This window comes from Armigeres subalbatus, unplaced genomic scaffold, assembly GCF_024139115.2.
Source record: "Armigeres subalbatus isolate Guangzhou_Male unplaced genomic scaffold, GZ_Asu_2 Contig561, whole genome shotgun sequence".
Taxonomy (NCBI): Eukaryota; Metazoa; Arthropoda; class Insecta; order Diptera; family Culicidae; genus Armigeres; species Armigeres subalbatus.
This window is the reverse complement of record NW_026943327.1, coordinates 520674-535694: the sequence shown is the minus strand read 5'-3', so window position 1 is coordinate 535694 and position 15021 is coordinate 520674. Positions and strand designations below refer to the sequence as shown.

At 40.7% G+C, this 15021-nt stretch overlaps 1 protein-coding gene across 3 annotated transcripts in view; it reads left to right on the top strand.

Annotated features, from left to right (window-relative positions):
- Positions 1–15021, top strand: part of LOC134204409 (uncharacterized) — a 122639-nt gene that overhangs the window by 82597 nt on the left and 25021 nt on the right. Inside the window, exon 3 of one of the 3 annotated variants that reach the window (XM_062679232.1) lies at positions 492–949. In XM_062679232.1, coding sequence (XP_062535216.1) covers positions 845–949 — 105 coding nt within the window. In that variant the 5' untranslated portion in view covers positions 492–844. Of the gene's footprint in view, positions 1–369; positions 950–15021 lie in introns of all 3 variants that reach the window. The other 2 variants (XM_062679230.1, XM_062679231.1) reach the window with 2 other exon arrangements.

The window sequence follows — 15021 nt, the reverse complement described above, 5'->3', positions numbered from 1 at the left end:
TCTCAATCCACATATGAACATAAATTGTTAGATAAAATATTGGACAAAACGACAGTACTTGAGGAAAAAATACCTAATACCTAATACTTTTGCCGAAGTTATTTTAGTTATTTAAAGACAGAATAGCCATTTATAATTGATATTTAAAAATAACTTGTATAGGTATCCATCTAGCACATGCTATAAAAATATCATGCTATAGAATATTTTTAATAAATAATAGTTTTTATGAATCGTTTAAACCACATATATTCTCATATTATTTTGAAATATTTGATTTACATTCAGAGCCAAAGAGAAACCAAGTCTATCTACCAAAATTGGTTACCATTTTCTATGGAAAAGTTTATGATTTTATCTTATATTTAGAATTTAAATTTCCGTGGCACTATAAAAGTCCTTCAGCAGATACTTGTACGATGATAATGAAAAATAAATAAGCCTCACGACACGTCATAATTAGCTTGGATTCAACACCGATGAATAAATAGTGAACAAAATAATGAACAGAATATAATCTTCCTAAAGAAAAAAAACAGCCAAAGTGAAGTGGAACATAAGATTACATGGAGTTGTGTTTTACGTTTGTACCTTAAAAGCATCTACTCAAGTGTACATCAACTGCAACTACTTCTAAACGTTTCAACCGTGCAACCCTTGAAACTCGTAAGTTGGCGGCAGCACCTCTTGGCGTTATCCTGTTTTCTCGCCACTCGACGGCGTGCCTCAGTCCTCGCGTTGCTGCACACTACTTGGAAAGGTACTCGAGCAGCCAGTAGCAGTGGGAACAGGAACCATCGTAAAAGAGTGGACCCGACCATTAAAACCACAACACGAAACAGCCATGAAGTCGGCAATTCTCTACCCTTACGGGCCACTTCGAGCAAATGGATGCTGTCGAATGCTGCACGCGAAACATTTAGCACTGACGAGTGCCATTTACACTCTGGTGAGTATATGTGTGGTATTTATGCTAGTGCTTTTGTTTTCATCAAACCTATATCCAATGTGTAAACCCAAATGGAAGCAATCGCGGGAACGCATTTAATTGCCTTGCTTTGTTACGACCGAAATCAGTAGGTTTGTGGATCAAGGTTACCGAATGAGCGTGTCAATGTTTTGTGAACAGTTGAGTTGAGTGACTGAAGACTACTTCATAATAATTCAAAATGATTGCATATAGGCTAAATGTACCAGTTGTGGCATCAGCACCAGTTGTCGGACTAGTGCTTTATATGTCCAATGGCCAATGAAATCACCGCAAACCAAGTCCATATCGATAAAGCATATTCATATGATACGATAACATCTTTAATCTCCTCCAAAACAAGCAAAGCATAATTGTAAAAATTGATTTTGCTTAATTTTTGACGTCCTTTGCACCAGTTGTCGCACTAGTGGCCCCATTTTGGCCAATCACATAAGAAAACAATGGGATTTGCCAAACAAGCAACCAAAATTATGAAGAGTGCCACAACTGGTGCATGCGTTCCTATTATGAATTAATCGATTTCGAGGATTATAACAAATTTTACTGTGGTTTTCACAGCTGTTCTAAGGAGCAGGAAGAACAACCTTTCGCTTGATATGTAAAGACCACCCACATGCCTTTTACTTATTTTTTTAAAAATAGTTGTTCTTATGTATGGCGACAATTGGTACACCCACCCTATGTATCCGTAGACAGACGCGTTTATTGAACTTCGCCAACGCTAACTGATTTATGAAGACTACGTTGCCGATCTCAAATCTTTCACGCTGGTAACCGTTGTTTTATCATATCTATAATACTTAATATGGAAGCTTCCCTTTCCCTCAGTTAAAAAAATGCTCTATCCCTCAAATCAAAATCGTGGGTAAGAACATTGCCTTTCGATAGCCGACGTTTGACAGCGTTGAAGAGGAGGACCTCGTGATTAGTATGCATTTATGTGCAAAGTTCCTAAAACAAACGTGTGTTAAGAAAAGCCCGTCCCAGATTTGATATAGTTTACGATTCTTATATTTATAGAACGGCTAACCAGTCTGAAAATTTCACAACGAGTTCATTTTATTTATCCGACGTTTCAACACTGACTAGGAGAAAATATAGAAAAGGACACAATTCCCGTAAAGAAAATTATTTTGAGCTTTTTAGTGGAATGTCTTCACTTGTCATAAGACGAGTTTGTACAATCCCATTTAATTCCACCACTTAATTGTACCTTGACAGATACGTATTTTGACCTTAACAGTAAGGTCGTCTTCAGTATCTCGTACGTAAGTCGAGTCAAGTACGAGACACTGAAGACGACCTTACTGTTGAGATCGAAATACGAATCTGTCAAGGTACAATTAAGTGCTGGAATTAAACGGGATTGTACAAACTCGTATTATGACAAGTGACAATTCCCGTGTCGAAACCGTCGCGTACAGTCGATCCATAATCAGAATAGGGTTACCGGCGGTAATGTTGGCCCTGGATGTAACATTGGCTCATCACGCAAATTAATCAATATTTCAGCGATAATACGTCGATTTGTAGGGAGATATTAACCACTGCTTCTATAGAAAAGTGTATCAAACATATATCTGCTTCATAACTCTAGATTTATACACTTCTTAAACTATTACAAGCAATTATCTTGCGTGAAAAATCACTTTGACTCGGTTTTTTAGCAGCCATGTTTCGTTGACTTATGCAGGCTGGCTGTGCTAGAGTTTTTTATTTGCCCAATAAAAGAGTTTTCTGAATGAACATACCTGCTTTCGCACATCAGATGAATGGATAACAACCACGCTATGTCAGCTATCATTTTTATTTCACAATTTCCATTAGTATAGCGACATAATTAACCAAAACTTTTTTGGACAACACTGGGGGCACCTGTAGCCAAATGGTGGCATGCGCTTTCGATTTGTAGCACTACGTTAGTATAGGTGGAACTCTAAAATCAAAACATTCTCACCAATAACCCGTACTGGAGAAAATAATCGAAAGCTGCAGATAAAATATCCGATGCTTGCGATTAGGTTGCTAAGAATTTTTGTTAAAACAGGTTAATCCACTCAGCGGTTAAGTTTCATTCGCAAATTACATAACGCTAAACTCAACCCACACCAAGCCTCTAGTAATGCTTCATGTATGGTAGGATTCTGAAATTTATAAAGTCCTTAACGCTCAGACAAGTACCCTCCCACAACCTGAAACGTCATGTAGTTTGTAAATGGGCCCTCATGATGCTTTTCTCGAATCACGATATAATCGCTTTCATTCGCAGAACATACTAAAAATAATTGCCTACCTTACGGCTTCCAAACACGATTCAAGCATCAACCTTTCGTGGTTCGATACACCATTTTCTTCATAATTTCGCAAATAAATGATTCAATTAGTGCATGAATATTTAGTTTTATCATCTTTCGCACGAATCCTACAAACATTTTCTCATTTATAATGGAAAGATACAATGGATCGTATGTTTCATTAGATAAACTTTCAACGTCATTTCATGTGAATAATTTCAAGTCAAATTACTTGACAAATACCTTCATCATAATTTAGATTTATTATTGCTTGCAAAAAGTATTTTGATCTGTAAAATGATACCGAAAAAGTATTCTTTCAACTCGGGAAGTTGAAACACGTGAGAGTTTTGAGAGGATTCACAACAGCTGATCGATATAGAGAGGAGTGGAATCAAACGCACGTACCAATCATGAAACTTCAATGCAGGCAGAGTTAAAAACAAGCATCCAATAATTGTATTTATGAATAATTGTGTAATAATATCGAGTAGTTGGCACAGTTAAAACTGTTTATGCACAGTACAAAGAAAGGAATTGCATAAGAATAAGTTTTACAATTGGCTTTCTTCAGTAGTGCGTTATGCATCATCCCCACCTAAAGCATTGTTTACGTTTTGGAAAAAAGTTTCTTTGAGAGTATCGCGAGAGCGAGAGCAACATAACTGCCATGGTTTCAACTAGCAGTAAATCTCAAAATTATGCGGCAGCCAATAATTAACGTATGCAATTTGTTTGAAGGCACAACATGAGGGCTAGAACATGTAGCCTTTTTGCAAGTGCAGTTTTTAATACAGTTTTCATTTTTTTAAACTGCTACACTTGCAAATATGGTAAATATTTGGGAAATAAATGAGTCATATAATAGTATTTTCGTTAGCATGTCCTTGGTAAGCGTGCTATTTGGGGGAATCTGAAACGCACTCTCACAGTCGGTGTGATAGTATTTTACATGCAACCAATTAGAATTCACGCTCAATAAGATGATTTGATTTTCTCTATTTGTTTGCATGCTGCCTTTATTTAACGCAAGCAAAATGACTGGTACTATAAACAGCAACCCATCTTTATCTCTCGTATGTTCGAAATCAACAATCACTCGTCCCAAGTGGGCTGAAAAATTATCCACCTGATAGGGACAAGGATGCCGACCTTTTGTCCATTTCGCTCGAGACTTTCGCTGGTTTAAATGAGATATTGCGGACATTCATCGTCATTTTTTGCTATTTGGCGTCAAAACCAAATGTAAGCAAGCCGGCTGGTGGAATAATTCTGGTTGGAAATGCAATGTATGAAGATTTATAACAATAAATGTGCTTATCCGTCGCATAATGGGCCAAGGTTTGAGCCGTTACCCCTAGTTTACGATTCTTTAGGATCTTACAAGGAAGGGCGTATCGGTGAATCATGCAATGAACATATTTGGCATGTGCAGCAAGCTCTTTTATTCTTTTCCGAAATCCTGATTTAAAACCCAAGCATTGCTGGGGTACCATCAGTACAAGCTCATCCAACTTTTTTCTACTGCAAACCAGATAAAAAAATGTGTGTAAAGAGCGGGACCATTTGAGCAGCACCCCCTATTCCCGTCCGCAACGGTAATAACTCGACCGCGTTCCAATCAAATGGCTTGATTGTTTGTTTATCACTAGATATCGACAGAAACTAACCATGTACTGAAAAACAAGTATTTCGGTTGTAATGCGCTCGAGTAATGAACGTTGCTGACGCGAATAGGGGGTGCTGCCCAAATGGTTCTCTACCCTACACAGATAGAAAAATCCACTGAAATTTACGCTAAAAATCATGCACATAAATGGAACGCCATTATTAGCGTAATTCCATGCGGGATATAGCCTAAATGTATACAATATTTGACGTGAATCATCAATATTGCATGCAAATTGTAAGCAAACTTGTTAGGAAGGGCACCATTTCTACGTAGAAAAGCGTAAATTTCCGCACCTCAAGTTTTACGCGCTGTTTACTTTTCATTATTTCTTTCTGTGTATTATAGCTATGATGTAGTCTCTTTTGATTGGCTTTTGATTATCTAGCTAGGGTAAGACGGTAGAATATGCCCCCCATAAGGTAACACTACAATAACTTATTACTTTTCAACATAATTTCTGCAAACTTTGTGTTAAGCCTTAAATCAAATATATTATATTAACAATATAGGTCACTTCGCTCTTCCCCATACATCGAAATAGAGCCAGCCTTACTAGTGAATACAGCACCATCTGTTATCTGAAATGGTCGATAAACTTGTTTTGGTCATTATCATTTAAGCGTGTAGATGTGACGTATATCCTGAAAATGTTTGTTGACACTGGTACAGGCTATTCTCATTCTACCCATTTTGAGTAAAAAGTCACCCTGTCAAAAAACAGTTTCTTATTTTAGGATAAACATGTTTTTACGGGTCTATGTCACACTTGGTGAAATTCGCCCAGATATTTTTGACCTTGGGTTTTGTAAAATGGTTAGAAATTGAAAGATAAATTCATTTTTCTGACGGCATTAATTTTTTATCCATTGAACGCAGTAAGAATGACTTCCATAAAGTATTTCACTATTCTTACCTTACTTTTGCTGCCATCGATAAAAAAGGAGAGATTTTTATCGTGAAGCATGTTGTTAAATCTGAAAATGGTGAAGTTCCATTTACCCAGATTTGAGACAAATGGCCTAGATTTATTTTGACATTTATCCAGATTTTGACAATTCTCTAGAGGTCGTAGAAATGGAATAAATCTACCCTGTCATTGATTAATTTCAGAATAACTTGTACTGTGTATCTTTTGATAGGTACGAATCTGCATAACGCTGGTAAAATACTAAAATTTCAAGCTCACTAATTCCTAGAATAATTTATTTCGTGCGATTGCTTTACGTTAATATTGAATCCCACAAGGAGTATTGTTTTGATTTACAATGAACCCCGCGCCAGAAGGAACTGGTCGCAGTGGCACACCCCAAAAGAAACGAAAAAGATCATCTGCTGAATGGAAGTGTCCAAACTCTAGAAATCGAGTTTACGCTTCCTGTTGATTGGCCATGTTTATGACGAGTTAGTTCGCCGAAAAATGATCGATAAAAATCTCAAACAAGATAAACTAGCTAGTAAAAAAATCAATTCCACAGTTTTGCCATTCCGTCCTTTTTCATGAAAGACTCGTGCTATTTAGATTTGACACCACTTGCGTCAATTAGGGTTGCGTGAAATTTTAGCGTGTAGTAGTTGCATTCCTGCCACGGGTGGCGCCACATACGCCAAATCATCAGCCCGGTGGCATCCATATCTCACACAATAGGTTTGTTTTGCAGCCAACATTGCGCAGCCGTATCCCACTGACAGTTCTGTATCCTAATGAGAATCAAATGTGATGTTTGTAAACAAAACACATACTATCATGAATTTTACACTGAGATGTTGGCTGCAAAAACATGGCGTCGTGCCACCCACCTGCAAATCATGGGTCGCCAGTATTGCATGAGAGTGAGCTATATTGTTAATATAATATATTTGGCTCTAGCCAGTGTCTCACCACCGTTTTTAAGCTCTCCTGGTAGTTGGTCAACTCCAGAGCCTTTGTTGTTTTTCAGCCGGCCAATCTCCTCCTGGATTTCCTAGAGATTCGGAGTCGGAAGTCGTATGTCCTGCGCACTATCTTACCATGTCTCCTGATCTTCTGGAATATTTCATTTTTTCATTTATTTAGTTAACATCTAAACAGATAACACTGAATCAACAATTTGACGCCACAATGCACGGTTCGAGGCCGCATCTCTCCATCCTCGGATACGCCCCACGCTCGCCAAGTCGTTCTGCACCTGGTCTGCCCATCTCGCTCGCTGCGCTCCACGCCGTCTCGTACCTGCCGGATCGGAAGCGAACACCATCTTTGCAGGGTTGCTGTCCGGCATTCTTGCAACATGTCCTGCCCATCGTACCCTTCCGGCTTTAGCTACCTTCTGGATACTGGGTTCGCCGTAGAGTTGGGCGAGCTCATGGTTCATTCTTCGCCGCCACACACCGTCTTCTTGCACACCGCCAAAGATGGTCCTAAGCACCCGTCTCTCGAATACTCCGAGTGCTTGCAAGTCCTCCTCGAGCATTGTCCATGTTTCATGTCCGTAGAGGACAACCGGTCTTATGAGCGTCTTGTACATGACACATTTGGTGCGGTTGCGAATCTTTTTCGACCGCAGTTTCTTCTGGAGCCCGTAGTAGGCCCGACTTCCACAGATGATGCGCCTTCGTATTTCACGACTAACGTTGTTGTCAGCCGTTAGCAAGGATCCGAATTCCTCGACCACCTCGAAGGTATCCCCGTCTATAGTAACACTGCTTCCCAGGCGGGCCCTGTCGCGCTTCGTTCCGCCCACAGGCATGTACTTTGTCTTTGACGCATTCACCACCAGTCCAACTTTTGTTGCTTCACGTTTCAGGCGAGTGTACAGTTCTGCCACCTTTGCAAATGTTCGGCCGACAATGTCCATGTCATCCGCGAAGCAAATAAATTGACTGGATCTGTTGAAAATCGTACCCCGGCTGTTACACCCGGCTCTCCGCATGACACCTTCTAGCGCAATGTTGAACAACAGGCACGAAAGTCCATCACCTTGTCTTAGTCCCCGGCGCGATTCGAACGAACTGGAGTGTTCGCCCGAAATCTTCACACAGTTTTGCACACCATCCACCGTTGCTTTGATCAGTCTGGTAAGCTTCCTAGGAAAGCTGTTCTCGTCCATAATTTTCCATAGCTCTACGCGGTCTATACTGTCGTATGCCGCCTTGAAATCAACGAACAGATGGTGCGTTGGGACCTGGTATTCACGGCATTTTTGAAGGATTTGCCGTACAGTAAAGATCTGGTCCGTTGTCGAGCGGCCGTCAACGAAGCCGGCTTGATAACTTCCCACAAACTCGTTCACTAATGGTGACAGACGACGGAAGATGATCTGGGATATCACTTTGTAGGCGGCATTAAGGATGGTGATCGCTCGAAAGTTCTCACACTCCAGTTTGTCGCCTTTCTTGTAGATGGGGCAAATAACCCCTTCCTCCGGTAGCTGTTCGGTTTCCCAGATTCTGACTATCAGTTTGTGCAGGCAAGTGGCCAGCTTTTCCGGGCCCATCTTGATGAGCTCAGCTCCGATACCATCCTTACCAGCGGCTTTGTTGGTCTTTAGCTGTTGAATGGCATCCTTAACTTCCCTCAAGGTGGTCCACTGAACTGACGTAGTCATCTCCTCCGCTGCCTTGACTTTCACTGCCTATACTCTCAGCACCATTCAGATGTTCTTCGTAGTGCTGCTTCCACCTTTCGATCACCACACGTTCGTCCGTCAAGATGCTCCCATCCTTATCCCGGCACATTTCGGCTCGCGGCACGAAGCCTTTGCGGGATGCGTTGAGCTTCTGGTAGAACTTGCGTGTTTCTTGAGAACGGCACAGCGTCCTTCTCCTCCAGAATCTGTCTGCACTCTTCGTCGAACCAATCGTTCCGTCGACTTCGACCCATATACCCGACGTTGTTCTCCGCTGCGTCGTTAATGGCTGCTTTGACTGTATTCCAGCAGTCCTCAAGAGGGGCCCCATCGAGCTCACCCTCTTCCGGCAACGCTGCCTCGAGATGCTGCGCGTATGCAGTGGCGACATCAGGTTGCTTCAGTCGCTCTAGGTCGTACCGCGGCGGTCGTCGGTATCGAACATTGCTGATGACGGATAGTTTTGGGCGCAGTGTAACAATCACCAGATAGTGGTCAGAGTCGATGTTAGCGCCACGATATGTCCTGACGTCGATAATGTCGGAGAAGTGCCGTCCATCAATCAGAACGTGGTCGATTTGTGATTCTGTCTGCAGTGGTGATCTCCAGGTGTACCGATACGGGAGGCTGTGTTGGAAGTAGGTGCTGCGAATGGCCATATTCTTGGAGGCGGCGAAATCAATTAGTCGTAGGCCGTTTTCGTTCGTCAGCCGGTGAGCGCTGAACTTTCCAATAGTCGGTCTAAACTCCTCCTCTTGGCCAACCTGAGCGTTCAAATTTCCTATGATGATTTTGACGTCGTGGCTTGGGCAGCTGTCGTACTCACGTTCCAGCTGCGCGTAGAATGCGTCCTTATCATCATCAGTGCTTCCGGAGTGTGGGCTATGGACGTTGATTATGCTGAAGTTGAAGAACCGGCCTTTGATCCTCAACCTGCACATTCTTTTATTGATCGGCCACCACTCGATCACACGCCTTTGCATTTCGCCCATCACTATGAAAGCTGTTCCCAGCTCGTGTGTGTTGCCGCAGCTCTGGTATGATTACGTCTAAACGTTCGCACCATTGATCCCTTCCAACAAACCTCCTGCAGCGCTACGATGCGAGCACATCGGCGAGTATGCGTGTGTTCCCGATGAAGTTGAGAGACTTGCAGTTCCACGAACTGAGTTTCCAATCGCTAGTCCTTTTTCGTCGCAGTGGTCTTCGCCGATGGTTCCGGTCCGTACTCTCTTGTTGATTGTTCGTTGCTTAAGATTTTTAAAGGCTGGCTTGCAGGGCCTGACACCAAACCCCTAAATTTTCGGAGGATTATTCCTCCTTATTTCCGGTGGACCATGGTGCACAGTTTCATTTAGAGTCCCTCGCTGGCACTCGGACGATGATCAGCCGCCCCTAACATGGAGAACAGACGCTGTTGTGAGCCGATCCTGACATGGAGAACAGACGGAGAGGAGCAAACCCCCCCTTCCCTGTCAGCATACGACCATAGTTCCCACCGGGGTTGGTTACCCGATCTTCCCTAAGGTTGCTCGTATCCCGGCCAGCACCGCGGGGAGGTAGGGATAGGAGTTGCTGGGTAAGAGGCTATGGACCGCGAGATGGGGTCTATTTTATTCCTTCAGGTACGCGAAGTACCAATGGTACGCTTTACCCAGCATTTGCCGTGCCACTGGAGGTGATTACCTCTGCTGTTTTCCATGTACAATGTAGGTGACAATGTACAAGTGACGATTGGGGGTGGATCACAACATTTTTACGTGACGTATTTTATAGATTCCACCTATAGATTTTATGTATAGGTGGAATCCAGTCGTTATAGTTGTCCTGAATTGTCACTGTCGTTGCGATTCTATTGGCTCCATTGACGCTTCCTTACCAAAGCGACAAACTGTCAGCTATAGCAACAAACGCATCGCGTTGATTTGGAGGAACCTTCATTATGATTCGTAATTATATACATAAGTACAATTTTTTGTGAAGATGACAAAAAAAACTGATTTCAAACTTTCTAAGTTGTTTTAATTTTCTTGTCTGTAGAATCGTTTATGCCTTTCTCGTACAACAATATGTAACGAAAAGGCTATAAACTCCAAAAACTATTTTTTGATAGGAGGCCTGGACAGCCGACTTTAATATAGGGGTACGATTTGGCACTTCATCTCATAGCTCCTATTTCCATCCCATCAAAAACAAAGCAATAAAAAGGTATTTGATTTATTTTTTTTATTCTTTATTTTTTTCATGAGTTTTGCGATGAGATGAATATATGTACAGTGAGATGGAAAATGGAACAGTTCCCCTACTTGATCGGTATCTGCTTGATGAATTGAGGTGGCGTCTGTTGATAAAGTATTTAAATCTAAATCATTGGGTGTTGATCTAATCACAAACTGCAACTAGCGTGGATCCCTGGTCAAAAAGGGCGACGTGGGATATTTTTTGGTAACATGGTCGCTATGCAACACATTCTTGGCCAAACATAAAGATATTTTTATCTAAAAATGTGGGTTTGTTCTTCGGGGTTATTGTTTAAAAAAAAAAAAAAATCAGGGTATTTGTTTTAAGATATTGCTGCGAATTCCTGGAAAATATTCTCGGAAAATACTGTTGGATGTTTTTTTATAGAAATTTTAAGCGAAGCAACGTAGAAATTTGAAAATGGCTGCAGGATCTTCCGGGAATAATTAATAAAAAATAATGAACTATTGAGAAATCGACTGTATATATTTATTTCGATTTTAAGGACGGCTACGCAGTCTTGAATTATTGAAACAAGATGTTTATTTATCCGACGTTTCGACACGGGGATGGTGTCTTCATCAGTATTCAATACCGTATTTTTCCCCTGATGAAGACACCATCCCCGTGTCGAAACGTCAGATAAATAAACATCTTGTTTCAATAATTCAAGACTGCGTAGCCGTCCTTAAAATCGAAATAAAAAATAATTAATCCCTCTGGAAATTATTAAAATTATAAATTATCAAGGGGAATTTTTGTAGGCAATTCCGAAAGAGTTTTGACCAGTGGTGAAAATCTGTGAACAAGAAGTAGGCCATGCATAATACTCGCGAACACTTGTTTTGCCTTTTCTTGCCTACCTACTACGTAATTTAATTTATGTAGCCAGATGAATTTGCAGACGAATTTGCAAGGAATTTCCAAGAGAATTCTCGAAGAAAAAACGGGAACAATTTTCCGGGAGAGTCCTTGGAGGAATTTCCGGAAGAATTCTCGGGCGTGAGTATCCAGGGCTTCCACGTGAGTTTCTGAAGAAATTCAATGAGAATTTCCGGAAAGACCTCGAAGTAATTAATGGAGAGATCTTGATGGAATTTCTGGAGTAACTCTAGAGAAAATGCCCGGAGGAGTTTATATGAGAATTTCTGAATGATTTTCTGATGGAAGCTCTGGGAAAGGGGATGTGGAAATTTCTAAGAGAATTTCTAAGTGAATTGCCGAAGAAATCACCGAGAAAATAATGGAATTTAGAGGGTATATTTGGAAGGATTAACGGAGAAATATTTGGCTATAATTTAAGATGGATGTTCGGAAGAATTTCTTAAAAATTCGCGGGGAAATTCCTAGAGGAACTTTCTGAGGAATTAATGGAGGAACTTCCAGAGAAATATCTGGAAAAACTCCCGTAGGAATTCCCGGAGAAACTTTTGGAGGAATTACTGGATAAATTACCAGATAAATTCCGGAAAATTTGTAATACACGAAATTGACTCACGCCGTCGCCAATCACCACCACGCCACTACCACTGGCTGAAAATGATCTATCACGCCTCTCCGTCGATAAAATTTCAATCGGCGCACAGGTTTAGATAGAATATCAAGCTAAATCATGTATGGAATTTTCGATCAATCTACCAAGGTATCCCAGGAACAACCCTTGGGAGAAACTGTTCCAGGACAAACTTCTTCGGAAATCCCAGGAAAACCTCTCAGAGTAAATTTTTGACCAAAAATTTTCCTCATTTTAGTAACGCTGCTAATTTGTTTCTCAAGAAAAAAAAATGTTACCGACAAGTGGATAGAATGGAACTATACTTAATGTAAACTTAATTAATCAGTAAAATATCTCGCCGAAAATTCAATTTTATGAATCGCCATTCCCATGATGGAATTAATTTACTCCTCGAGGAAATATTTTCTGATCTATCATATGCATGGGGAAGGGTTCTAGAACTGGAACTAATTTCCTTGATAGATAAAATAATAAACATAAAAAATAATAATTGTTCAATTAAATGGATATCTAATCTGCTTTCTAAGAAAATCATACCCATGAGATTTCAATTATTGTTGATAACACTCTTATGCCGATGACATACTCATGCGAGTGCGTGTGCGAACGCGTCCAAGTCGAAAGAATTCCTCTTGCTGATATTCTGCTTTATGAGGGCTTTGGCGCGCATCGCTCAGCTGTTTTAGATGTTCCTTCAATTGTTTAAAATGATAATATAATATGTGTTACGTGAGACTGGCAAACATTTATGACACGCTGCCTTTTCAAAGTTTTGCTACTAAATTCGTTATAAGCTCACGATGGTGTTTAAATCAGTTGTGAAATTATAACGTAACATATGAAGGTCCCCCGCATGTGCCATGATCAAAGCATATTCAAAATTTTACTAAAATCGTATAAAAAATTGAAAAAAAATGTACGTACTATCGAGGTAAAATGTACGTACAATCGAGGGTACGTACTATCGAGGGTACGCACTATCGAGGGTACGTACTATCGAGGTATGCCTGTATCACATTGGCGACACTTTAAACAAGACGACGTTTTGCCAGAGAACTTAATGTTTTTAATTAGTTTGTGTTGTTGTGTGGTTATAGTGGGTGTTCTAAACCCTTCGAATTGTTTTGGGTTCGAATCCCGTCGCGGACCTACATTTTTATAAATATGCTTATAAACATTATCTGGAGAAGTGGCAAGATAAAGAATTTGGAGGCGCAACATTAAATTATCACCCGTCTTTCTATCCAGATAAAATATTGTTTGAGAACACTTCTCACAGGAGAACATGGAGAAATTGCGCTCCGCTGTTTGGATCAACCCTGATTTTTTCTTCATATGAGTGACAAATCCGAAGCGTGGGCAACGCGACATGTATACATTGTATATTCGTGACATCACGTTTAAAAAAACGGCCTTCGATCCTTAACCTGTACAGATCGGCCATCACCCAATTACACGCCTTTTCAAATCGTTCATCACTATGGAAGCTGTTCCCAGATCGTGATCCTTTTCATCCTTGTAGCCTTCGACGATTATTCCGGTATTCATGCTCTCTATTATTCGTTGCTTGATATACTTAAGGCTCTTCCTACTTACTTAAGCCTGGCTTGCATGGCCTGACATCGATCCCCAAAATTCCCGTTGTACCATGTTGCACACTTTTGTTTGTGGATATATGCTGCTTGCGGATACTTGGACCTGCTTGCGGAAATATGCATTTTTTTTTTAAAGAAGCTCAACAAGTCCACTGTCAAACTCCACCTAATTCTGAACGAGCCCTTCAACTCGCAGGGGCCAAGGGAGGGGTCGTCAAACACTTGGACATAGCAATATCGTATTTAACGATTGAGCACAAAGGGCTAAGGTGAAGTTTCGGCAAAAATATCGCTGTTATAGATTTTTTATACAGTGCGGGAATGGGAACTCTGTCTGGAACACCCATCGTCACTCTACTGCCAGAAATGTATATCTGTCCAATGTGAAAAGGAATTCAAACAAACATGAGACTGTTAACTAATTATGCTTTGATGGGCAACTTAGGTCTCGTTCAGCGGAAAACGCGATAATTTTGTTGAGTTGCTGCTGTTCAATTCGGCTACTGCAATAATCGAACTAAAAGCCTATAGCTGCAGAACCTATATTAAGACACATAGCTCTGTTCTTGTTTGTAGACATATTAATATCCAATCATTTCGAATAGAATATTGGTGGAACAATTGATGCTTTATAAGTTAATACAAAAGGCATGGCTTTTGATGATGTTCTACCTTAGATCTACCAATGGCGCAATGTCGGAACTCAGTGGTAAGCCACAACATTTTCACTTAATTTATTTGTGGAACAATGTGAATAAGCAGTCCTACAGTTAGAATTTTCTCTTTGAAACCATTGCACAAGCCTTTCATTTCCCATTCAATTATGTGCCCTTGTTTGATGTTTTCCAACAGCTGCTCATTTTAAATCGCTATTTTTAAACAACTCAACCCGTACCACACAAGCCGGGAAAAGCCACGAGCATGTTGCAACGAAAGAGGATAAACGAACCAAATTCCATTACCCCAACGGATCCGCTTCTGGAAAATTTGATTACCATAACTGACAGGTGACCTATTGCATCTGCCCAACCACCCATGAAAACCATGAATAGATACAGCTGCATCTCGCTAGACCGATTTCATTCATATTTAATCGAATTGGAAAGC